The following is a 27,474-nucleotide window of genomic DNA, read 5'->3' as shown; positions in this document are numbered from 1 at the left end:
TTAATATTCAGATCATGGGACCCACAGCTATCTCCTCAAATACTTGTCATTCTTTATGGTGAAAACATTAAAAATCCCATTTTCTGCTTTTAAAAAGGATGAGCTATCTAAGCAGTCTCTAGTCACTTACTCTAGACCACAACACCAGAATCTTGCTCTTGTCCACGGAGTGTGTGTGTGTGTGTCCCGTTGACCTGTCCTCATCTCTTTCTCCTCTCTCTAGCCTCTGGCATCCACCATTCTATCCCCGACTTCTGGGAAATCAACAGTTTTACCAGGTTAGACACAGGGAACCCATGCTGTACTTGTTAGAGTCCTCTAGGCTGGGGAGTAAGCTCAGTGGTGAAGCACTTGGTGAACGTGGAAACCGGTTGTCAGTGTCAACTGAGTTTAGAATCGCCTGGGAAGTCCTCAAGAAAGGACTGTCTAGATCAGGCTGGCCTGTGGGCATGCCTGTTGGAATTATCTGTTACAGTAATTGAAGTAGGAAGACCTGAATTATTCCTGGGTAGGGATCCTGGATTGTACAAGAGAAGAAAAAGCCATCTGAATATCAAAGACATGCATTAGAATATGGTTCTCAGTGCTGGCCTGTGGCTGTGACGTCACCCCCTGGCTTCCCGGTATTGATGGGCTGTAACCTGGAAGTGTGAGACAAACCAACCCTTGTCTCTTAGGTTTCTTTTGCCTCAGTATTTTATCATTGCGACTGGAAGGGAAACTGAAACACTAACGTATACAAAATTTTCATCCCTAGTATCGCAGGAATAAAATAAGAAGATAATTCTATTTGCAAATAACCTACTAACAGCCTCCTCTCCACATACATTTACTCACCAGGCATGGTGGCACATGCCTTTAATCCCAGCACTTGGGAGGCAGAGGCAGGTGGATCTCTGTGGTTCGAGGCCAGCCTGGTCTACAGAGTGAGTTCCAGGACAGCCAGGGCAACACAAAGAAATGCTGTCTCAAAACAACAACAAATATATATATATATATTTGATCATCAATATTTTATTGTCTTCCTTTTCTTTTCCATTGCTGTGTGGGTCAATCTCTTATGTTCCTTTATTATGTATCTAAGTCTCATTGACATTTTCCACAGATATTATCACCAATTTAATAGCCTAGAGCAACCTTACAATTAAGAAGACCAAATATAAATTTTAAAAGGCTCTTAAGGAAAACATTAACTCAAGAGGTTTTGCTTTTCCTTGTATTAAGCAAACTCAAATCAAGACTCACCAGTCCGGTCTGGGGAGATGGCCCTGTCAGGAAGGTGGTGACCTGGGTTCAATTCCCAGAACCCCAGTAAAAAGATGGGTGAGATAACATGTGCCTGTAACCCAGTACCTGGGGGGCAGCTGTGCCCCTTTGGTGTGCTGTCCAGCCAGCACAGCCTACTTGCAGAGGCTGAGGCCAACAAGAGACACTGTCTCAAAAACAGAGTGGACAGCTTCCTAAGAATTACACCCAAGCCTGGCCTTTGGCTCCCAAATGTGTATACAGGCCAGCAGGCCAGCACAGCCACACATAGACAAGTCACACACACACACACACACACACACACACACACACTCACCAACTGGAACTTTCTCCCAGGTTGTGATCAGTCGAGGCGAGCTTTTGCTCAGAACGGGGCCAACCTCAGAAGCCCAGGTGTCTCCAGCGGAGCAGGCCAGTGCAGCCAGGAGAGACAAACACATCCAGGAAGCAGTGGGCTGCTTGGCAAAATCTATGGGTATTTCCCCGGGGCCATTTTCTATCATGTATAGCAGGGCCAGCTCCGTGGGCACGGCTCCATTACAGAATACCTGAATCCAATTCCTTTGGCCTCCTGGAGACAGATTTAAAAAAAAAAAAAAGCAGATAGGAAAAAAAACATTCAGTTATAGGAACATATATTTTAGAGTTTCAGAAAAGTAAAAAAGTATAGTAGCATAAAAAAAACAAAGGTGGCAAGGGTGTCTTTGTCTAAATTCTATACTGTTATTAATAAACCCAGAATAAACAACGGCAGACTCGCATTAAAATTCTACAGTTACTTGTTACTGTGGCAAAAGAAATAACGAATGGACTTAGGATACAGAAGCAATCCTCAGACAAAACTCATCTGTCCTCAGAGCCTGACACGTTCTGGTCAAAGGGGTTGGGGGGAAGCAGCCGCTCAGTTTTCAGTGATGTCAGAGGTAGTAGTCTTACCTTCCTTATATTCCGAATCTAGACGCTTCTTCACTTCTCCTTTCCACTTAGTGAGCTTTGAAGATGACAGGAAAAACATCAGCAAAGACGTGAAGAAGCTGAAATTCGCAATGGTTAAGATAAATCCAACCACTAGCCCTGGGAGAAACACACAGAAGCACAGAGTCAGACTAAATCCAGAAAGTAATGTTTTTTTTTTGTTTTTTTTTTTTTTGGTTTTTCGAGACAGGGTTTCTCTGTGGTTTTGGAGCCTGTCCTGGAACTAGCTCTTGTAGACCAGGCTGGTCTCGAACTCACAGAGATCCGCCTGCCTCTGCCTCCCAAATGCTGGGATTAAAGGCGTGCGCCACCACCGCCCGGCCAGAAACTAATGTTTTGAAAAGAAATGGATCTTTTCATTTATTTTCAAATCAAAATCTGACATATATTTCTAACACAGCTTCCTGATTCCAACTCAGTTACAAACTGAAGGCTATTTCAACGGATAATTTTCAACAGTATTTTGATCTCCTTTCTGACAATTATATAATACCATTTTAAAGCAAACTTTTTATACTCAATTTGAAGATGAGAAGGATTTAATTATTAGGTCATAAACATTACACAGCAGTCAGAACAGAAGATAAATCTGGAGATTATTCAAACTGCCTGTGGCTCTCTCAGGAGACAAGATTATCATTTTATAAGTTTCTATCTTACATTTCCTCCCTTATATCTTGGGATTTTCTTTTACTTTTTTTTTTTTTTTTTTTTTTTTTTTTTAGTTTTTCGAGACAGGGTTTTTCTGTAGCTTTCGAGCCTGTCCTGGAACTAGCTCTGTAGACCAGGCTGTCCTCGAACTCACAGAGACCCACCTGCCTCTGTCTCCCGAGTGCTGGGATTTAAGGCACGTGCCACCACCACCGGGCTGGATTTTTCTTTTAAAATTAAAGGTCAAAAGTCGATAAACTTTTCAAGCCTTACAAGAACTTTTATGACTGAGATTTTAGATTTTATACTTTTCTCTGGTTTCGGGCAGCCCTTCAGTTTTCAGAAGGTGATGGTTTCAATGGAGCATATAAAACCTGTGCTCATACTCCCAGCTGTCTCAAAGACTGAGGCAGGAGGATGTCTGGAGTCTGTGCAACACAGGATTGCGTGTAAACAAACAAGTAAACATGTTTGGAGAGGTTGCCCGGCACCTTGAGGAGCTTGATGTTTCAGGATGACCTGTCTGGGGTTGCATACTCCTGCTGGTTCATATGCCGAATGGGTGATGTATGTCCTCCAGCATCACATCTGAAAGTGTCTGATGGCCACCTTCTCCTCACTGGTGACACCGATATTACTATGGTTTTGTTAGCGAGGTTGTCACACTTGCTGAGCCCTGCCCAAAGGAGCGGCCCCTCTGACTTATAGACATAAATTGTTTCTCAGGGTTTGTGTCCATCCACACAGCCTCTAAAGATAACATGACTTCTCACGTAACTAACTACAAGAGCAGGGCATGCCTGGACATGTGTTTTATATTCCTGTCCACCCGGTAGTTCTTCATCTTAGATGACTAACAAGGCGGTAATTAATCTCTACGACAAATGATAACATGCAGCTTCTTTTCTCGCTCTCACTGATTCAAAAAGTGAGGCCTCATTGCTTTGGGGAAGGTCCAAGGCCCTTCCTACTATATCTAGGCTGAGCAAGGTATTCATCCAAAAAGAACAGGTTCCCAAAAGCCAGTACAAGCAGTAGGGATACTGCCCCAGCCATACAACTGTCACCCACATTCAGAGGGACTAGTTTGGACCTATGCTGTTTCCTTCCTGGTCTAGCTGAAGTTGGTGAGCTCCCACTAGCTCAGGTAAACTGTTTCAGTGGGTGAACCCATCATGGTCCTGATCTCTTTGCTTATATTCTCACTCCTCCCACTCTTCAACTGAACTTTGGGAGTTTAGTCCAGTGCTCTGATGCAGGTCTCTGTCTCTGTTTCCATTAGTTGCTGGATGAAGGTTCTATGGTGACATTTAAGATATTCATCAGTCTGATTATAGGGCACCCTATCGGCCAGGTCTGTTTGGGCATCTCTCCTCTATTCCTTAGAGTCTTAACTGGGATCATCCTTATAGATTCCTGGGAATTTCTCTCATGCCAAGTTTCTTAAGGAGTGGATGGTGGGGTGGGGTGAGGGGTACATGAGGAAATGGAAGGAGGGGAGTGGGAACAAGGATTGGTATGTAAAATGAAAAAAATATAGTTTGTTTTCTTGGTTTTTTGTTTTGTTTTGTTTTGTTTTTTTAAAGTGAGGCTTCTACTTCAGGAAGACGAGCCAGAGCTGACCACAGTGGTGGAAGGGGTAGGACCACACTCGCAGGGATGGTTAGACTGCCTCTGGCCTCTCCTGATCCCTCACCCTGCCTCTACCCGTCTTCTGCTCACAGCATCTCCTGATAGCAGGGCTCTGATGTGACGACATCTTTCTTTGTTATTTATCTTCCATGATGAGAAATGGGCGTTCTGAGAGAGCATTTGAATCCATTGCCTTTACCGTTACCAATATCACACTATCCTGAGTGCCTGGAACTGTGCCTGTCGTACCTGCTCCCCTCACTGGGTATTTACTGAACATGAAGGGAGAAATGGTCACTCACTGAGTTGAATTTCTAGGCAGATGAAATTAAATTAAAACTTGCCACGTCAAAGGCTGGATAAGCTGCCCATAGCTAGACAGAACTATGCTAACAATGACTGGATAGTACTTCCTCAGAGTGAGAACCATGTACAGGGTTCTATTCCTCCCCCAATACCATCCCGAGGCTTCTTTTTCAGTGTGTATCTTACGCTCTGTATCATCTCCACAAGCCGAAGTATTTGTGTCATGAAGGGCTGGCTCTAAGGGTCTTCTGTACCTTACTTCTTAATCACAAGGGCACTAAAAACATGATATGACATCCCTTAATAAATCTCCACAGGACCGCAAATAGCGACAATGGAAGGGACACTGTACGAAGCATCTGAACACCTCATGACTGAATGCTATGGACGCCATTATTCCTTTCCATCTACAGACAGGAAAACTGTACTGGCAAGTTTAAGTGACCGAGAGTCATACACTGGAAGAGTCTTTCCAACTCTTATACACCCCACAGCTGTGTTCCATTCAATCATTAAAGAAAGGAAAGCTCCAAACAGACAAGTCTCACAGGGTGAAATGATTAGGAAAAGAGCCAAGATCGTTTGCTTGTTTGTTTTGGACAGGGTTCCTCTGTGTAACAGCCCTGGCTGTCCTTGAACTCATTCTGCAGACCACGCTGGCCTCGAATCCACAGAGATCCACCTGCCTTTGCCGCCTGCATGCTGGGATTGAAGGTGTGCGCCACCACTGTTCAGCAAGAGCCGAGATTTTAAAGTTAATACACACTTCCTCCCTAAACACTTACTTTGTATCAGTCCTCACTCAAAGAGCATTCCCTACTTAGGGGCTTTCCTTCTCCAGGAGGCTGTGGCCACTGTTACACAAAGCCCTCAGGGTGGACTGAAGCCTTGTTCCCCGGAAGCTTAAGATACTAAATACTGGGTATGTGGCAACAGTTACAGACATGTCACTTTCCCTTTTGATCTCATTAAGAAAAGCAAGGATGATCACCAAGAGAGCTATCTAAAGCAAATGGAAGGGATCCGAGGCTGTTTAGAACTTTTATATATTCTCAAGGAAAGGCAATAGGCCATTACCTCTCAAGTTCTACAATCTTAATATAGAAATATATTTGGCTATGAGATTTACTAAAGGAAAAAAAAAACAGACTCACACACAAGTTCTAGGTAGAACTGTAATAATTCTTTTTACAAACATTGTAACTGAAAGACACATAGACGGAAAAGAAGAGGGTTACTACTTGGTGAAAATGCAATGACCGTCTACAGCCGTTTTTCAGCACATCTAGGCATTCTGGGGTTTTTTGTTTGTTTGTTTGGTTTGGTTTTGGTTTTTCGTTTTTGAAGACAGGGTTTCTCTGTAGCTTTGGAGCCTGTCGCGGAACTGGCTCTTGTAGACCAGGCTGGTCCGACCTCACAGAGATCCGCCTGCCTCTGCTTCCCGAGTGCTGGGATTAAAGGCGTGTACCACCATGGCGCCCAGCTTTTTTTTTTTATCTTCACCTGTCTTCATTCCTTAGTTGTTCCTTACAAATCTGCCAATTATGAGCACAGATTTTTACCTGTCTGAGTGCCAAGAAGGGCAAAAGTCCAAATTCTTATCTTGATATTCCAGTTTTAATTTTTTTTTAAAAAAAAATGTCGTTTAGAACCAATTGCCTAACAAAATACATAAGGGCAATGGCAAAACAAAATAAACCAAGCAGCAATATGTCATTACAGTAATAGGTAGTTATTCAGTATATGGGAAATGTGTTTAGGGATGGTTTCTAGGACGTACTTGCTCTGGAGGTTGCCTCAATAATAAACGAACCTAGACCAGCATTATCAAATTCAGAGGACTATGGAAGGGGTGCATACTCACCATTTTGCTATTCGTAAAGGTCACAAAGCAAAAGAAAGTATCATCAAATAGTATATGTGCATCCTACGTAACTTCCACAAGCTACCAATGGCATCTACAAAATGTGTCGATTCTCCAGACCCGAACCGCCACCTACCTACCAGCAAAGGAAGAGTGGGGTTAAAGGTAACGCACTGAACTGAATTGTTCGAGGCCACTGACCCACATACAGGGCAAGTGAGTTTAGTTCAGCAGCAATATACCACAGTGTGAAGACACCAGTACCCCAGAAGAGAAGGATGCACAAGATATAGAACCATAGACCTTCAGACATACACATACTGCAGTCTCAGAGAGACATGCATCTCACTGTACAAGGGAGAAGTCGTTAAGATTACTGTAGTTAACGATATAATGAATACATATAGCATATATAGAATGTGTCTTTTTGTGTAATTTATTTGCCATATTTTCTATTAAATTTTTGTAGATCTCTAACTTTCAGAAATGAGAAAAGAAAAATAAAACAAAAAAACCTTTCACCATGTTTCTGTTTCCCCAAAGTTAAGAAAAATCTATTTACGGTGGTGGTGCACGCCTTTAATCCCAGCACTCGGGAGGCAGAGGTAGGTGAATCTCTGTGAGTTCGAGGCCAGCCTGGTCTACAAGAGCTAGTTCCAGGACAACCTTAAAGCTACAGAGAAACCTTGTTTCGAAAAACCAAAAAAAAAAAAAAAAAAAAGAAAAAGAAAAATCTATTTATTTGAGGAAAGGTCTCAATACCCCCAAACCCACAGATATCAGATCCAGCCCCAAGTGCCAGTCTGTCTGGGTTTTGTCCTTTGGTAGTGATAATTCAGAATAATCATGATGGAGTCTTGATCCAGTGATCTCAACCTAGTTACAGCAAACCACAGGAAGCGTCATTACACTCTCCCAGTTCTCTCCTCTGGTAGAGTAGAAATGTTACTATTTTCTCCACTTACTACCCCAAGCCACTGCATTTGCTGAAGATCGGGATGTTGCTGACAACCTATGGAGTCTCAGGCCAAGGAAACTGGAACTGGACTGGTTTCCTATTGCATATGGGAGGCTCACTGTGCCGCAAGTCAAGGTTTTTTGTCTGTGTGCATCTCCGGTGGAAGGTGTTCACATTGATTGTAAGCTACACCCAGATCTGTACCGAGGTGACATGATTCACCAGTTTCAGAGAGTTGTTCGACTTTATCCTCTCCACTGCTGAGTGTACGGAGTCTAAGCGGGTTTTTTATGTCCTTTCCCGCAGTCATTACACAATTAAAATTCAGGGAAAGGGAGGGTCTAGCCGAGACGCCACTGAAGGCATTTCTCTCGGTTTATTAGCCATAAATCAAGCATCCGCCACCTCATCCAGTAAACTGGTCATGAATTTTCTAGTAAATCTGCATCATAAGATTTATTAGATAACCCAGCTCTGCAAGGCTGGGGGTGGGGTAGACGGATGAACGGATGGAGGTGTTACAATTTGATACCATATGAAGGCTTTGTTAGCAGAGATGGCTCCTTGACAGGCAGTAGCAGGACAGGTATAGATCTCCTCTTGGATTCTCCTCCCAGCATCTGTTAAGCTCCCAAATCCCTTCGATGTTTTCCAAGTCTCCAGTGCTGGACTTGGCCACTTGGTGCCCTGGTGGGCCAGCCCTGGCGTCTTTCTCTCCATCTCTGTCATTTTCCCCTTTGGTTTTTCAGTTTCTTTTTCTTTACTTTCTCTCCACTTAACCTCCAGAGGCTCCTGCCTCCTTTGCTCTTTCCTGGAGGATGGTACTTTGGGAACTTTCTCAGAACGTGTTGACTTGAAGAAATAATCAGGCTGGAGTCGCATCCATGTGTTCCATGCCGGGTATTTCTGACAACTCTTTTCGAAAGGGGCCGGTCAACCAGTGATTCATCAGGATTCTTAGGGGAACAATTCTTCGGTGAACAATAGTTCAGAGCTTCAAAATTCCCTCATGGCAAGGAGGGGAGAGTATTCACTCCAGCCCGTGCCCCAGTGGGTGTCTCCTCTCCCAGAGTTGCAGACTGAGATGAGCAGCCTTTGATGCCCAGCAGCGGGGTGCCAGACCAGGTGGAGGACCCTCAGAGGGATCCCTGAGGAAGACATGCTGGGCCCAGGGAGGCTTCTGCTGGAGCAAATCAAAAAGACTTTCTAGAACTTGAGGGCTGGTGAGATGGTTCAGTGGGTGGAGTCACTCGATGACCTGAGCTTGACGACCTGGCAAGCTTGGTGGGAAGGGAACTGCCTCCTAACTGTGGTCCTCTGAACTCCATGCCTGTGTACTCGCTACCGCTACCCTCTCCACCAATAAATAAACAAGCAAAAGGATGGGAGAGAAAAGAATTTCAAGGCATCACTGTCAGTCAGGAATAGTAAACACTGGGGCTGGAGAGAGGGCTCAGCAGTTAAGAGCACTGACTGCTCTTCCAGAGGACCGGGGTTCAGTTCCCAGCACCCACATGGCAGCTCACAACTGTCTGAAGATCCAGTTTCAGAGGATCTGACACCTTCACACCAGTGCACATAAAATAAAGTAAATAAACAATAAGAATAGTAAACACCAAAGCGAGGGTACATGAGAAAGTGTGGAAATGAATAAAATGGCGCCCATAGGCCCATAGGGAATGGCACTGTTAGGAGGTGTGGTTTTGTTGGAGAAAGTGTGTCACTAGGCGGTGGGCGTTAAGGTCTGACAAGTCAAGCCTGGACAGTATGTCACTGTCACTTCCTGGGTACAGATGTGAAGCTCTCAGCTACCTCTCCAGCACTGTCTGCCTTCATGCTGCTACACTTCCCACCATAATGATAAATAAACAAATAAATGAACAAAGCCCTGGGTTCGAGTCCCAGCATCACATAAACTGGTGATGGCATACACTTGTATCCCAGCAGCTGTGATGTGGAAGCAGGAGGACCTTGTTATCCTCAGCTCTGCAGAGTTATTAAGACCAGCTTCAACTACGTGAGGACCTGCCTCAATAAAAATAAAAATAAAACATCAGGGGGCTGGAGAGACGGTTCAGAAGTAAAGCGCTGCTTTCCTGCTCTCCAGAGGACCAGACTTCGGTCCCTAGCACCCACCTCAGGCAGTTTCCAACCATCTGTAACTCCAGAGTCAGGGGATCCAATGCCTCTACATCCTTGGCCTCAGCAAGGACACACACTCAGGTGCACATACCCACATGGAGACACACACACATACATATAATTAAAAAATAATAAAAATAAACCTTAAAATAGTCCAAGTGTGGTAGCTCAAGCCTGTAATCCCAGTACTGGAGAAGCTGAGGCTTCTCCACAAGTTCAAAGTTCAAGGTCAGCCCTGGGGGTAGTAGTAGATAAAACAACAACAAAAAAAGAAAAACCCTTTTACTTTTACAAAACTACCGCACCTTTAATCCCAGCACTCGGGAGGCAGAGGCAGGTGGATCTCTGGGAGTTCGAGGCCAACCTGGTCTACAAGAGCTAGTTCCAGGACAGGCACCAAAGCTACAGAGAAACCCTGTCTCGAAAAACCAAAAAAAAAAAAAAAAAACAACAACAACAACAACAACAACAAAACTATCGCACCATAGCACAGGCTAAGGCTCTTCCCATGGCCTTGGGAAGGTACGAGGCTGGTGAGTCTGCCTGGTGTTTATGTTTCTATAATATTGTGATATATCCTCCAGGACAGACACTAGAGACCTCATGGGAGATGGGGAGAAGGCATGGTTTTTATTCAAGTTGACCTTGCCTGCTTTTAGAGCTTGTTCTTTTACCAGCCACACTACCTTACCTCTCTGAGGGTCTAAGCTAGTTTGCAGACCTTCACAGACACTAACTTCTGTATAAACAGATGGGCCAGAGCGTTGACACTGCCGTAGGGGCTAGTGATCGGTAGCGTCCTGAAGGCTGGATAGGTGATTTCCAGAAAGGCTCGTGTGAATAATCTTCATCCTACAGGAAGTATTTAAGGGGAGACCACACCCCTTGATGCCTGGAACGCTTGGTTATAAACGTTCTCTTGCCAACGCAGATCATGTTGGTCTTCTGATCTGAGGCTAGCAATCACCCCTGCTTCGAGATAAAACCCTTCCTGGAGGACAGCAGCCTGAAGGCACCTGGTTAGCCCTAACCTATTTCTCCAACTCTCTCTCTCTCACTACTTCCCCATCCTCACTACTACTTGCTGGACCGAGCTATCTTCTTACTCTTGAACAAGTCGGAGCTACAGGTTAGGGCTTATGCACTTGTAATTCTGTCGGCCCAGAATTGCTTTTCAGCCATTCTCACTGCTGGCTTCTCCGGGTCATAGCTCCAAATTAGAGAAAGCCATAGGACCATATCTAGGGGGAAAAATTGCCCTGTATCTTCTTCTTCTTCTTCTTTTTTTTTTTTTTTTTTTTTGGTTTTTCGAGACAGGGTTTCTCTGTGGTTTTGGAGCCTGTCCTGGAACTAGCTCTTGTAGACTAGGCTGGTCTCGAACTCACAGAGATCCGCCTGCCTCTGCCTCCCGAGTGCTGGGATTAAAGGCGTGTGCCACCACCGCCCGGCCTGTATCTTCTAACATACATGCTTTATTACGTTTTCATTTTTTCCTCATAAACTTCCACATTATCTGAAAAGTTTTTATACATTTTATTTACTTATTATCTAATGGCTGCCAGCCCCAAACAGCAAAAGTTGCTGGGAGGCTTGAAGCAGAAAGACTCCATGTCTGAGACCAGTGCAGGCTACTTGGTGAAGACCGTGTTTCAAAACCAAAATGAAGGGGCTGGAGAGATGGCTCAGAGGTTAAGAGCACGGACTGCTCTTTCGGAGGTCCTGAGTTCAATTCCCAGCAACCACATGGTGGCTCATAGCCTTCTGTGCTGGGATCTGGTGCCCTCTTCTGGCCTGCAGGCATACATGGAGGCTGAACACTGTGTACATAATAAATAAATAAATCTTAAAAAAAAAAAAAGAAAACAGAAAAAAAAAACCAAAATGAAGTAAATAAAAAAGTAAAGTAAAATGAACGGCCCAAGAGAACGGAGGCCTTGTGCTTGGCCACGGTTTCATTCTGGAGCAGTGGCCTAGAGTAGTTAGAGCTCAATCAATAAAGAATAACAGAAAAGCCTGTGCCCAATTCAGTTCTAAAGAGCGACCTAGAACAATAGGTTTGATCCGAGCTGTTTGAGATCCCTGGTAGCAATTTTCAAGAGTTGCTTTGTTTTGCTTACTCTTCCTTTTTACACTAGAAGGTGTGTTCCAGCAATTCTACCCGCAGGAGACCACACCAGTGCAGAAGAGCCAAGGTCAAGGTCCACAGAGGGCAATCACAGTGATCACCAAGTGGGAGGTGCAGGTATCTGTTTCTGCAGTCCCACAGGGCGGGAATGCTGAGTCACCAAGACACGCGAGGTTGAAATTCAGTCAATCCCTCCACAGCCAGCCCTGGTGGCGCAGCGTGACAATAATCCCAGTACTAGGGAGGCACAGGCAGGCAGATCTCTGGTCTCAGGCAGGAACTACCGTAATTACCATAAAAACAGCGCATTTAAGGTTTCAACTGGACAGGACACAGGCTGTACCGTATTACCTGTACATGGCGCAACTTAAGTTTTTAAGAACTGCTTAACATTTTAAGAAATGTTCCTGGATAGTAAAAAAATGTTACAGATTCACAATAAAACAGATTCAGACATAAAAGACCACACTGTTGGATGAATGCACATAGACTTGAGAGAGTTCAAGGCCAGTGTGGTCTACTTAATTCTAAGACAGCCAGAACGACATAGTGAGACCCTATCTTTAGGAAAGTTTTTAAAAAATAAATATATCAATTCAGTCATAATCAGAATTCAGAAAACATGAGATTCAATAAAAGAACATATTTGTGATATAATTATTTTAAACATTCAGAGTTAAAACATACCTCCTAAAGCCCCACTGTGATCTAGACTTTTCTTTTTAAAGCCATTACAGGCAATCATAACGGGAACAACAACGGAGAACAGCCAACGCCAAGGGGAGACAGGGCGCAAGTTACCTGGAAAATTACAGAGGCAGAGAGATGAGCTGTAAGTTAACTGAAGAATTATAAACACAGGAACCAGCGTGACATCTGCACAGGTTAGTTTTCTAAAATCTTACTGATTAAATCTTTAAAAAAATTATACCATAGACTCTGATCTTTCCATCTCTCATTATATTCTGTCACTCTCTAAAAACAAACAAAACACACAAATGAAAATCAAAACAAAAGACAAATGAGACAAAAGAATGTCAACATGAAACAAAAAGTCCGCAAGAATACCATGGAATTTATTTTGTTAGCCAGCTACTCCTGGGCACTGGGCCTGCCCTGGGGTGTAGTGGATATAACCAGTGACTCTCCATTGGAGAAACCTGATTTTCCCTTTGCTAGCTGGTACCAAAGTGCTAGCAGATTTTTGGCTAGTGATGGGATCCTGTGTTCATCCCCTCTTCTCGGAGCTGGGACAACGCGTGGCTTGAATCCATTAATGTTAAGCTCTAGTAAAGTGACTTCTGGATTAAAATACGATTCTAAGTAGAGAAAGAGATGAAGTCGCCCAAGGAAAATATTTACATTCAGACTTGAATACTGTCAGAGGAACAATCTTCCCACTATGCTATGTTCCAGTGTTGAAAACCATTTACAGCTGCTTATGTTAATAGCACACATGAGGATTTGGAGACATGGAATTAATTACTGGTTCCTTAATCTTTTAAAAAAGGAGTCATATATGTATATATACGTATATATATACACACATACATATATATACATATATATGGAGTCATATATTAAATTTCAGACAGGTTTATCAGCATCTAATTATTTCTCTCCTTCAAAGAGACTATCTCAAAAATTGATATGACAGGCAACAAATCTGATTCAACAGTGAGAAGTCGATTTACCCAACAACTGCAAAAACCCAAAGCTGTTTTGTTTGGCTAATACTATATCTTTAAATCTTTTGAATTAATAGTAGAAGTTAGAAGATTTGATATAAAAGTTCTTCATTTTGTGTAAACTACATATTCTTGCCTACATGGCAGAATTAACTGAAGGCCAAGAAATGGTGGTCACACAGGCCATGGAGTTTCCACCATGCCTGATCATCTTCCCATAGGCACTATGGCTGAGGAACTTTTTTTATTTATTTATTTATTTATTTATTTATTATGTATACAACATTCTGCCTCGATGTATGCCCGCACGCCAGAGCAGGGCGCCAGATCTCAGTACAGATGGTTGTGAGCCACCATGTGGTTGCTGGGAATTGAACTCAGGACCTTTGGAAGAGCAGGCAGTGCTCTTAACCTCTGAGCCATCTCTCCAGCCCCCGCTGAGGGACTTCTTTATTCTAAGGAAAAACATGGAACTGTTGCTTACAATCACATTTCTGGCAAAATACGAAGAAATGGCTAAGTGTACTGGCCAGGGCCTGTAAACCCAGAACTCAGGAGGCAGACGTAGAGGCTCACAAATTCAAGGTGAGGTCTTCATAATGAGTCCCAGGCCAGCCAGAGCTATGTCGAATGAAGTCCCATCTCAAAAGTCAAATAAGAAACACCAAAACCAGGAAATAGGAACGTAAAAAGCCAAGAGGGCCAACTGATCAACAAAACACAGAAAAATCTTATCACGGGAAGTGAAAATATAGCTTCATTCATTTGCATCAGGGGTTTGGCCCTAGTGAAGAGTCCAGTTTAGAATTGTAGCTTGTTTTTTTTTTTTAAAAGATTTATTTATTATGTATACAACAACATTCCTTCCGTGTACACCTGCACACCAGAAGGGGGCACCAGATCTCATTACAGATATCTGTGAGCCACCATGTTGTTGCTGGGAATTGAACTCAGGACCTCTCAAAGACCAGTCAGTGCTCTTAACCACTGAGCCATCTCGCCAGCCCTCGTAGCTTGTTTTTGCTTTCTTTCTTTCTTTTAAATATTTTATGTACATTGGTGTTTTGACATGGGTATCAAGTCCCCTGGAACTGAAATTACAGACAGTTGTAAGCTGCCATGTGGGTACTGGGAATTGAACCCTGGTCCTCTGGAAGAGCAGTCAGTGATCTCAACTGCTGTGCCATCTCTCCAGCCCCTAGCTTCTCCTTATTTACATAAGAATGTAGAATGTTCTTGTTCCCTTCCCCTCCACGCCACCTCCACTGTGCATCTTTATGAATGAACAGATTCTCTCTCTGCAACAGGACCACGTCCTGAACTGGCAATTACTTAAGACACTACCATTTTTTTCTTTTCTTTTTTTGAGACAGGGTTTCTCTGTAGCATTGGAGCCTGTCCTGGAACTAGCTCTTGTAGACCAGGCTGGACTACAGAGATCCGCCTGCCTCTGCCTCCCGAGTGCAGGGATTAACGCGTGCGCCACCGCCACCAGGTGACACAACCACTTCTACGAGCTCACATTCTCACTCTCCTTTCCATTGGTTCCTTAGCTGTGAACTGACCAGGATCCTGGTTCTGTAGGAATAAATAGAAAGTTTATGGGCTGGAGAACTGGCTCAATGGTGAAGAGCTCTTGTTCTTACGGAGGACCCAGGTTTGGCTCCCAGTCCATCTGTAACTCTAGTTCCAGGGGATCCGATGCTCTTTTCTGGCCCCCTTGGGCATTAGGCAAGCATATGGTGCATGTACATAACATGCAGGCAAACACTCGTAAAATAAATAAATAAACAAATAAATAAATAAGCCTTTTTTAAAAGTAAGTTTGTACAGGCATGTTTTAAGCCAGCTTCAAAACCCAAAAACAAGTTTTGTCTGTGTGTGCCAGGCATTATAGTGCATGCTTTTAAACCCAGCATCTGGGAGGCAGAGGCAGGCAGATCTCTTTAAGCTTCAGACTTGCCTGGTTTAAATAGAGAGAGTCTTTCTCAAAAAAAAAAAAAAGTTCTTGTGTATTTGTGCTGTGGGGTGTGTGTGTGTCAGAGGATAAGAGAGTTGGCCCAAGAGCTCCTGGGACTTTTCCTCTGGCTCCCACCTCCTGGGAACACTGTAATTACAGATGGGTACTATTGTGCCGAGCCTCATGTGGGTTCTGGAGTTTTGAACTCAGGTCTTCAGGCTTGCACGACAAGTGCTTTACCCAGGCATTCCCTCAGTACCTGTTTTGAAACTGTAATGATCTCACTGGATGGGTTGGCCTGTATAATTCCAGAACATAAAGATGGGGTAGAAGTTGAGTTTTCTCAACTTTTGAGACGAGCTGGGGCCCTGTCTCAAAAACAAAACAAAACAAAACAAAACAAAAACACAAAAAAGGGGGCTGGAGAGACAGCTCAGTGATTATGGCCACTCACTGACTGATCATCCAGAGGTTCAATTCCCAGCACCCACATGGCAGCTTACAACTGTCTGTAACTCCATTTACAGGGGATCTAACACCCTCATACAGACACATATGCAGGCAAAACACCAATGCACATAAAATAAAAATAAATCATTTTTTAAAGTAACTTGGACAAGCACTGTGACAGCCCCAGTTCCAGCACTAGAGGTCCATTCTTTTGAATTGACAATTCCTCAAATCTTCAAATGTAAATATCATGCTGTCTTTACTCTTTATTTACACAGGATTATGAAACTGCTATATTACTAATTAGCTATATTTACTAATCTAAGGAAGATAAAAAGCATCATCAAAAGTTTTTCACAAAACTACATTTTACGTCTTTTTTTCACTAAGATAAACAAAATAATAACTAGATACATGCATTTTGAGATAAGTACAATAATATCACAACGGAGATCATAAAAGGTTGTAAAATACTCAAGTCATTATCATGTTACCGTAGCAAAGTGGATTCAGGTTGTGGTGGCATACAAAATCATTCTTAACCATTTACAGGAGGTACTGCTTGGGTTTTGAAGTGGTACCTTTAAATTCCACCCATAAACTTCTAGAAACACTTAGTACGCGTCTACTTACCATAATAGGTGCTAGCGGTCATTGACATAATCCAGAATGCTAGGGAGATGCAAATGATCAGGCTCAATATTACGATATTAGTAATCATCTTTATATATCTTTTGCATGTACTGTCGTCAAGATCTGTCATGGAAAATAAAGCTACGGGTACCTGGGGGCAGAAGAAAAAAAGATAGCATTTCAGATGAACAAAGTCATTTAACTTTCTTGCAACGATACTCCTTTAGAGGCAAAAGGAAATGCCAACATCTTCCACCAACCGAATGACAGAGTATAATCGTCAATCCAAAACTTCTAGACACTGTGGCTCGCCCCGGCTAGGTTAACGCCTCCCTGGGTGGGAAAAGGCGCTCCGGGAACGGGGGGCCAGCGGGGCGGCTGGCGGCTCGCACCCGGAAGCCCGGCGGCCAATGGGCGGCTCGCCACGCCAAGCTCCGCCCCCGCCCGCGGCGGCTCCGCCTCCTCTGTCCTCCGCCTAGGCAACCGAGTCTGGACCCGCAGCAGCTCGGGCGAACGTCTGAGTCAATGCTGCGCTTGCTGCCTTGGGATCCGGTTCCAGCCGGCCGGGGCAGGCCGGAGCAAAGAACCTGCAGCTCCAGCTTCACCGAGACATGCTCCGTGCGCGCAGGCGCAGCAACCCAGCTCCGTTCACGTGACCTTTTAAGGCGGAAGTCGGGCAAGAGTCCCTTTAGTGTCTTGGGCACTTTAGGGCCGTGTTTATAATGTTCCTCGGTGATAGACAGAACATTTAGATCTTAGGATTTGTGGACGTCCTAGACCGAAAAAATGTCATCAGCTAGTGTGGCGTGGGGTACAAAAACCCCACTGATGGAATAATGGGATGCGAGTGAATTTATGAAGAGCCCATACCAGGTGATACGTTGTCATGTGAAGGACCAAGGAATTTATCTTGTAGGAGCAGAATTACTTAGAGCAGTTTAAAACAACAGCTTGGCCCTTAGCTTGGGCCAGTCAGCTCGTGCCGTGATATGGAAAGATAAGCATGGTTCCTGCTGGTGAGCTTTCCCATAATTACTGTTCTAACACATTGTGGATGTGTCTGTCCCCATGCCCCGCAGCATCAAGTATATGTATCCTGTCAATTCATTTACACAGCAAACCATCCTATTCACTGGCAACCCGAGTCTCGTGGCCGATTGTACCTCTTATAGAGAGGTACTAATTGCTTCAGCCTCTTGTGGTTCTGGGGATTCGAACTCAGGCTCTCAGGCTTGGGCGCAAGTGCTTTACCCACAGTGTCATCTCCCCAGCCCCAGTTTCTAAACAAAGATCTCGTTAGATGTGGTGGCCGTACTTATAATCTCAGAACATGGGAGGCTGAAGAGGATTGTGCGTTATTTTGTCTGAGTGAATAGTAGCTAGATGGTAATCACATAGTTTTGAGGTGTTTCCAGTTCGTTATTGACAGTGGAAGAGAGGTGACAGGACTGTTTAGGTGCGGTACACAACGGTGACATTACCCAGTCATTCTTTGAAAGCGCACATTTCCACTGCCGGAGGGCATTTTATTTTTAAATCATGCTATTTTAAATTTCAAAATATACAACATACTGTTTTTCGTTTGGTAGGACACAAATAGTGGCTTCTACCAAAATTCATTACATACCCTCTGTTACCTGTTCTGCAAAGGTAAAATACTTGTATTACTCTATTCCGCTACCTGACTGCTATGTGTATTGCTAGACTACTGAGTTATAAGTTACTAACAACAGGGACATTTTTTTAATTAATTTTTTTCATTGCTTAGAAAAATTATAAACTGGACTTGTTTTTATTTTTCCTTCATCAATCTAAAGGATGACCTTGTTTGTTCACTTGTTGTTCTAAAAGAAAACAGTGACCTCACTGTCATTGTCGCGTTGTCTAACGACATTAAAGTCTGTATCTAGTCAGTTCTTTTGCTTCCTTTTTTTGCACTGGAGTGTCAACCCAGGGATTCATGCTTGCTAAGTAACTGTTCTACAGTTACATATAAAGGGCTGTATCCCCAGGCTAAAGTCAGTATGGATTCTAGGGATGTTATTTCTCAGTTTAGGTCTAGCTAAAATTACACCTGAAATCATAGTGCCAGTGAAATGTGCTTTCAAATGAGTATTTCTCCCCCACCGCACCCCAACATCCAATTAAGGGTGTTTCCCACACAACTGAGGCAAAGTAGGGAGGATCTCAGTTCCCTCAAGCAAGTTTCCTGCCTGACCAGCTTTTTAAAATAATACTTCCATCCGTGACTCAGATTCTGGAGTTGCTGACACCCATCAGTGTTCAGGGACTTCACAAATAAGTGCAGAGCATATGAGTAGACAGTTGGACTGACAGCAAAGAGGTATGTATGCAGAAATCTTGGCACTGTGCAGCAGCTGACTGTGGGCCTGTATCCACCTGTCTTTCTGTGCATATAAGATTTCTTCATCAGAAGGCCTTATCTCCCCTTTGTGTTCAAGCACAAACCATGTTAAACCGCCATATACATGGTGTTACTGTTATGCCCAGATTGCGGAGTCCCCCAAAAACCAAGGAGACCGAGTCCTATATGTAAAAGTAAAGAGACTTTATTCCAGTTTGAACTCGGACTCCCTGTGTGTCCAATATACTAGTGTGACCGGAGAGTCCCAAGTTCAGTTTTTATCATAGCAGAGATTGGGGTGAAGAATTTCCAAGGTTTAGGAACCCCTATAGGCTGATATTTGTCAGGGGTATTCTGGTGAGTGTGATCCTATCTATAACAGTTGGAACATTAGGGACTTTCCCCTTGAAAGGTACATTCCTAGGTGGAGCCTGCATGGTCCCTGTTGTGCCTACCATGGCTGGGCCCTCCAGTTACAGACCTCTGTGTAGGCCCTAACTCAAACTCAGTAAAAGAGCTGGCACACAGAAATAACTTTTCAAATAAATAATCCTCCTCCCCATTTTTGGAAAATTACCTGTATTTTGTCTTTCTGTGGTTTGTGTTAATCCAAGCATACTTCTCTTCTCTCCGACCCTGCCCTTTTCCTGATAGGTAATAAAACAAACTATCCTTTCTTGAGACTGAATTCGGGGAAAATGTCTTAGTCATGGTTCTATTGCTATGGAGAAACACCATTACCACAGCAACCCTTATTTATTATCTATCTATCTATCTATCCATCCATCCATCCATCCATCCATCCATCTATTTTTAAAGCATTTTACTGGAGGTTTCCTTACGGTTTCAGAGGGCTAGTCCATTATCACCGTGGTGGGGAGCATGATGGCACAACTGGGAGACATGGTGTTGGAGAGGTAGCTGAAAGCTACACCTTGATCTGTAGGCTGGCAGGCTGGCAGACAGACAGGCAGAAATACTGAGCTGGGCTGGCTTTTGAAACTTCAAAGTGCACCCCCAGTGACACACCTCTTCCAACAAGGACACATCTCCTTCAACGAAGCTACTTACCTCCTAGACTTTCTAAACAGTTCATCAACTGGGCATTGAGTATGAAAATATATGAACCTATGGGGGCCATTTTCATTCAAATCACACTAATTTAGGAAAAAAAGGTCTGTAGCAGGTATTGTGTAGCCGGAATTGCAGCAACATGAAGGCTAAGGAAGAAAATTGGGAGTTCAGTTTAGAACTGCTTCTGTTTGGATTGCATGTTGAGACTATTTCTCAAAACATACTGAAAGTATTTTTAATATGTTTAGAATTTATTTTTTATTTTAGGTATAGGAGTTTGCGTGTGTGAATGTGCACCATATGCATGTGGAGGTCAGAAGAGAGTGTTGGATTCCCTGTAACTGGATTTATGCACTATTGTGATACAGCATGTGGCTTCTGGGAACTGCACTTGGGTCTTCTACAAGAGCAGCAAGTATTTTTAACTGCTAAACCATCGCTCCAGCCCTTCTCTTGTGTATTAATTCTAAGTGTTTTAAGATTTATGGATAATGGTGGTGCATGTCTTTAATTCCAGCACTTGGGAGGCAGAGGCAGGTAGGATCTCTGTGAGTTCGATACCAACCTGGTCTGCAGAGCAAGATTCAGGACAGGCTCCAAGGCTACACAGATAAACCCTGTCTCGAAAAATAAAACAACAGAAAACAAAAAAAAACTCAGGAAAATTTTAAGATTTTTATTTTTGTGTATGTATGTTTGTCTCTGTGTATGTGTGAGTGTATATGCATATGTGTTTGGGCACCCTCAGAGGCCAGAAGAGGGCATTGGATTCCCAGTTGAGAGCTGTACCATGTGAATGCTGGGACTTGGACACTGGTTCTCTGCAAAGGCATCCAGTGTCCCTTTTTATTTTTAAAGATAGGGTCTACTATATGACCTTGGCTGGCCTGGAACTATGTAGTCCAAGCTTGCCTTGAATTCATACTCACCTGTCTCTGTCTCTCAAGTGTTGGAATTAAGGGTTTGTACCAAGTCTAACCATCATCTATCCCGAGCCTTCTCTCTAACCCTAATTAAAAGTTTTTACAGACTTTACCAATCTAAAAATGTCAACAAGAAACAGAGGCAGAGACCTGCATCAGAGCACTGGATTGAGCTCCCAAAGTCCAGTTGAAGAGTGGTAGGATTGAGAATGTGAACAAAGAGGTCAAGACCATGATGGGTTCACTTACTGAAACAGTTTGCCTGAGCTAATGGGAGCTCACCAATTCCAGTCAGACATGGAAGGAACAAGCACAGGACCAAACTAGTCCCTCTGAATGTGGCTGACAGTTGCAAGGCTGGGGCAGATTGAGGGGCCAATGGCAGTTGAGAAAACTCCCTTGGCCTGTTGATAGGGCAGAACTTAGATTGGTGGGGAAAACTAAACTGAATGCTGGAGAAAGGAGGTGGAGTTAGGGAGAAGCCATGCAGCCCCGCCAGAGATAGAGGCTGGAACTTTATCCAGTAAGCCACTGCCACATGGCAATACACAGATTAATGGAGATGGGTAAAATTAATATGTAAGAGCTAGCCAATAAGAAGCTAAAGCTAATGGGCCAAGCAGTGGTTTAAATAATATAGTTTCTGTGCAATTATCTTGAGGCTGAGCAGCCAGGAACCAACAAGCAGCCTCCTACAACAGGCAATGGTACCAGGATTTATCCCTACTTCATGTACTGGCTTTTTGGGAACCTTTTCTCTGTGAATGATATCTTGCCCAGCCTATATATAGTAGGGAGGGCCTTTGACTTTCCTCAAAGCAATGTGCCTTACCCTCTCTGAGGATTGGATGGGGTGGGAGGGTATGTGAAGGAATGGGAGGAGGAGAGAGAGGGGGAACTTGGATTGGTATGTATAATGAAAAAAGATTGTTTTCTTTTCTAGAAGAATAAAAATACAATAACAAAAAAGTTAAAAAAATGTCAACAAAATTTTTGCCTGTTTACTTTAAAAGCTATTTTCCTCGACGGAAGAATGGATAAGGAAAATGTGGTACATTTACACAATGGAGTACTACACAGGAGAAAAAAATAATGACAGCTTGAATTTTGCAGGAAAATGGATGGCGATAGAAAATATTATTTTGAGTGAGGTAACCCAGACACAGAAAGACAATTATCATATGTACTCACTCATAGGTCGTTTTTAAACATAAAGTAAAGAAAGCCAGCCTACAAACCACAATCCCAGAGAACTAGACAACAATGCGGACACAAGAGAGACTTACATAGAGCTAATCTACATGGGAAGTAGAAAGTAGAAAAAGACAAGATCTCATGAGTAAATTGGGAAGATGAGGACCTTGGGGGAAGGTTGAAGGGGGAGGAGAGAGACAGGGAGGGGAGCAAAATAAAAGTTATTTTCAAGCAGCAGAATTTCTTTAATGTTTTTTGTGCATATAAGTTTGAATATATGTAAATGTGTGATGTGCAGGGACTCTCAGAGGTCGGAAAAGGATACTGCATCTCTTGGAACTGGACTGATTAATAGGCACCCAATTGTGAGCTACTATACGGGTGCTGGGAGCTAAGCTCAGGTCTTCTGCAAGAGCAGTAAGGGCTCTCAACCACTGAGGAAACTGCAGCCTCCCAAGCAACAGAATCTCTATCTAGTTAAGCTTCCTCCTTAAGTTTGCCCACACACCTTCAATTAAATTTAAAGGTGAGAAATTTGGAATCCACATGTCAGTAGCAAAGGGCCTTATTAAATGCTCTGTGAAGTTAAGAACTTGAATGGTTGTTCAAATCGTCCTGACGGTTACATTTTTCCATGGGAAGTATGACATTTGGGCTTGACAACCATAGAACATACTGGAAGTTCATTGTTACCTTAAGCTTCACAATATAAAGGACTATGTAAGTTTTCTTTGTTGTAAAGAAGCTGGTATTTTTGTAGGACAAACATAACAATTAAAAAAGTAATCCTTGGGGCTGGAGAGATGGCTCAGAGGTTAAGAGCATTGTTTGCTCTTCCAAAGGTCCTGAGTTCAATTCCCAGCAACCACATGGTGGCTCACAACCATCTGTAATGGGGTCTGGTGCCCTCTTCTGGCCTGCAGGCATACACCCAGACAGAATATTGTATCCATAATAAATAAATAAATAACCCTAACAGTGAAAGGCATTGATTGAGGGAATAACAATGGATATAAAGTACTTGTTTTCCTATTACCATCACCGGTCATCACTATCATCATCATCATCATCATCGTTTGAGACAGGGGCTCACTACGTAGACCTGGTTGTTCTTTAACGTTCCATGTGACCTGACTGGGAGACCCACCAGCCACTGCCTCCCAAAGGCTGCGATTAAAGGCCATGTACTACCATTCCATCTAAGTACAGTTCCTTGACTATCAGCCATGAGAGTGATCTAGATTTTCTGAAAACTGCTAATATTTGTGTCTCTAACACATATAGGACCTTTAAGAACCAAAAGTCAACAGCAAAATTAACCCCACCATTATGCCTTAAAGGAACATGGATTGAAGGCAACACAGAAACACCGGAAGAGTAAGTTACACATGTATGCATGCATACATACATATATAAAGCAGGACTTCAAGAGAAAGCACTATCACTTCGTCATGTTTAGGGGAGGGAAGAGGGACAGGGAGAGACGTGGAGGAAGGGGGAGAAGAGAGGAAGAGACAGGTACACTGAGCTCTAACTTGGAAGGTGGTGGCAAGGAGACCTGGTAGTGGCAGTCCCTCAGTGGGAGAGCATTGGTTTTACAAGTAGGAGGCCTCTGTTCAGGCCGCAGTACTGCCAAAACAAACAACCAAAAACCCAAAGCCAAGTGAGTACTATATGAGAAAGGACCTCGGTAAAAGTTTGGGAAGAGGCTAAAGCAGGAAGTCTAACAGGACGAAGAGGAGTTAATAGAGGCGATTTAGAATGTTTGCTGCAGAATCTAGTAAACTGGAAGCTTATCTCAGATGCATATATCATTTAGTGACATGAAATTTCATTATTTTTGCCGGGCGATGGTGGCGCACGCCTTTAATCCCAGCACTAGGGAGGCAGAGGCAGGCGGATCTCTTTGAGTTCGAGACCAACCTGGTCTACAGAGCTAGTTCCAGGACAGGCTCCAAAGCCACAGAGAAAACCTGTCTTGAAAAACCAAAAAAAAAAAAAAAAAAAAAAAAAAAAAAAAATTCATTATTTTTAACTTTGGGAGAACAAATTTTAAGAAGATAGGCAGCAAGAACACCAACTTGTTGAATTCCATTTCATTCCTAAGAGTGGAAAGCAGTGAGGGTGAGCAACGTGGACAGAAATATTTTCCTGCTATAGATGTGAGACAAGGGACTGCATCTCTTTTGTTCATCCTACGTGCTAAGTATCTCTTAGCAAACGTTAAGATACTATTTCTGTAATTAAAGCATTAAAGAATACTATTAAAACAATGTTTTGATTATTGTATCTATCACTATCACTAAGTCTCTGTGCACGCCTCACGTTATTGTCAGAGAACTATCAAGAAAATGTATTTATTTATGTTTCAGTGCTAGCAATCAAACTCAGAGCGGTACATAGCAGGTACCGCTCAGTTGTATCCAAACCCCAGGGATCTTTACAGTCCTTCATGTATCTAGCTTAGAATACATAAGTATTTCAAATGGTGTAATAATGTATATTTAGCAACAATGTGAAACGAGTTTGCCATTGAAATATCAGTTATTTTTACCTGTTTGACAATTTGTGGAATTTTTATGGTTTCAGACTAGAGTAAGACTATTTCCAGAAATATTTACCTTCTAGGAATAATAGGGATGACAGTAATTCCTTGGGAAAAATTTTAATATTAACAAATTCCAAATACATTTTATGAGTACAATGTTATTGTTTAATATACATTACAAAATCCTTAACTTTATAAAGTATACAACTGTCTAAATATCAAAAGAATCCCACTCCTGATATGAAGACTAATTTCTCTATTATATCAAAATTAAAATGTACCCGTAATCTAACACTGAGAAATAACAACGTAATAAAGTCTATCTAGACACCATCAACAAGGATCTCATAAACACCTTGAATACATTTAAAATTTGTCTTTTGCTTTTCAGAAACACATGATGTTTCCTATTTTAATAGCATACATCAAAGGATCAAAACATGAGGGCAGAATGAACTTGGAGGCCAAAGACATGTTCATTCTAGAACTGTGTAGCCCACAGGCATTTTCCTTTCCTGTGCAAGTGAGAAACAAAGATACCTTCTTGTGTGAATACAGCTTGTTAGGAAAAAGAGGAAGAATGGGTAACTTTTTTAAAAGATTTTTTTTTTTACCAGAAACCTGCCAATAGGGTTATTTCCCCCCCCAAAATATCAAGTTTCAAATACTCCAGTACTTAGCTTTGACCTACTTACAGCTGTGTTTTTCTTTCAGCAAAATGACCATTACAATGTTGTTCAGTTTTTAAAAGGGGCATAATGTCTTACAACCCAAGTAACACTGAGCTCAGACCAAACTCGATAGTGTTCTGCCCTCCTTTGACAAGTCAGCCTAAGAAGAAACCTGTTTTATTTAAAAGGAAAAGCACTTGGTTATAAAAAGGTCTAAAGTTCCTATGCTTTCTACTGAGTTTCATCTCAACAATTCCTACCAAAGCATTTCACACCTATTTCTTTTATAGAATTTATCTTATATTCAAAATACTGTTTTCTTTTAGGAAGTTTGCAGCAACTTAAGGGCAGACAATATCGTATTTGCCCTCTTTTCTGGTGTTGGGATTTCAACCCTGGGCTGCAGGCATGCTGAGGGTAACCCACACCTCCCAGTCTCCCAGCCCAGAGTTCACCTTCCTATCAGGTTCCTAACCTTCAGCTGTGTTTTCTTCCCTCTTGTAGAGGTTGGTAGTCTGTAGACACACTGGATCTGTTGAGATAAAACTGAGAAAAAGCTGTTGCAATCTTGATTAGTTTATTTTTGAAACAAGGTCTCAGATAGCATAGGCTGCCCGGAGTTTCTGATTCTCCTGCCCACTCCTCCAAAGCCGGGACCTTTGTTCCCATGCCTCCTTGTGCCTCATTCCATTAGTTTTATGGTATAAGGTCAACTAAGGATCTTAAGGTTCCTTGTATATTTTAAAAAGCCTGACCTGGAACTTGCATTTCTCCTGCCTCCACTTCCTTCTCTCTCGTGGCTAAGATTACAGATGTGTGTTACCATGTTCAGACATAAAGCCATTTTAAAGACAGACAGATGTAATATTAATAAATGCATGTAGGAAGCATTTGAAGCACGTTATTGGGAAAATAACATGGAGAAGATAGACAGAAAATTACAATTGCTGAGGACTGCTTATTCAACGGTGTCAAATAATAGTGAATGCAAAAGACTGGAGATGTGGTTCAGTGGTAGCGTATGTATGCATGCACAAAGCCCTAGGTTTAATGCCCAGTTCACAAAACCCCCAAAGAAACTAAAATGTAACATATAGAAGAATGAAGACTAAGTAACTTTGTTAAAAGCTAGTTGATTTTATAATATTGTGCACTTATGATTTAAAAACACATGATGACAGAGCCAAGGAACTACACCTGCTACTTCAGATAACAAGCAAAAGGATTGTAAAGCATATTTGTTATAAGTATCATAAAAAATCTTAAAGAAACCTTTCCTACCATTGCGTTTGCAGGGAGGACATTATTTACTAAAGAGGGCTTGACAACTGGGGGAGAAAAAGAGAAAAAAAAAGTTGGTAAAAAAAAAATCAAACTTCCATTTCTTTGTAGGAAAGATTTATAGTTCTTTAAGATCGGGCGTATTACTGTCATATGGTAATCTCACCAAGTTGAAGCAGAACTACATTAACTCGCTTCTCCGAGCCCACTTTTACATTACTGAGCAAAGCTTTTCGAAGGAAGGGCTCTTGTTGAGCAGTTAGTGACATAAGGCAGGCCTTCCAAGGTGCAAGTGGCAGCCAGAGGAACAAACGCGATACATCTACTTCATAAATAATCAGCATTTGCATAGCTTCATCACAGAGACACACATTGTTTTAGAGAACTGCATTTTATTTCCATTGTGAATTAAGGCTGATTTTCTAAAAAAAAAAAAAAAAAAGCCAGGTGGTGGTACACGATTTTAATCCCAGCATTCGGGAGGCAGAGGCAGGCAGATCTCTGTGAGTCTGAGGCCAACCTGGTCCACAGAACAAGTTCCAGGACAGGTCTCAAAGCTACAGAAAAACTCTGTCTTAAAAAAAAAAAAAAGAAAGAAAGAAAAAAGAAAAAAAGTTGATGGGAAGGATAAATTAATTTTGTTATTTTGTTTTAAGTTAACACAACATAGTTAAAGTACTTTCTTGTGACTAAATTATACTGAGATACATTAAGTGGGGGGACAAAAGCTATTTTTGACATAGAAAAGGCAATTAGTAACTAGTTTAA

The 27,474-nt window shown here is 42.5% G+C and overlaps 1 protein-coding gene across 3 annotated transcripts in view; it reads right to left on the bottom strand.

Annotated features, from left to right (window-relative positions):
- The window catches only part of Tmem19 (transmembrane protein 19), a 39,015-nt gene extending 21,777 nt beyond the window's left edge, over window positions 1-17,238 (bottom strand). For all 3 annotated transcript variants that reach the window (XM_041672535.1, XM_041672523.1, XM_041672530.1), the window contains exons 1-5: window positions 16,911-17,238; window positions 16,651-16,801; window positions 12,607-12,720; window positions 2,203-2,340; window positions 1,583-1,837 (exon numbers count right to left, since the gene is read on the bottom strand). In XM_041672535.1, coding sequence (XP_041528469.1) covers window positions 1,583-1,837; window positions 2,203-2,340; window positions 12,607-12,720; window positions 16,651-16,780 — 637 coding nt within the window. In that variant the 5' untranslated portion in view covers window positions 16,781-16,801; window positions 16,911-17,238. The remainder of the gene's footprint in view (window positions 1-1,582; window positions 1,838-2,202; window positions 2,341-12,606; window positions 12,721-16,650; window positions 16,802-16,910) is intronic.
- Window positions 17,239-27,474: the final 10,236 nt, after the last annotated feature.

This window comes from Microtus oregoni, unplaced genomic scaffold (assembly GCF_018167655.1).
Source record: "Microtus oregoni isolate MIOR12 unplaced genomic scaffold, Mior012 000001F_ref0000356, whole genome shotgun sequence".
NCBI lineage: Eukaryota > Metazoa > Chordata > Mammalia > Rodentia > Cricetidae > Microtus > Microtus oregoni.
This window is presented reverse-complemented; position numbering and strand designations above follow the sequence as displayed.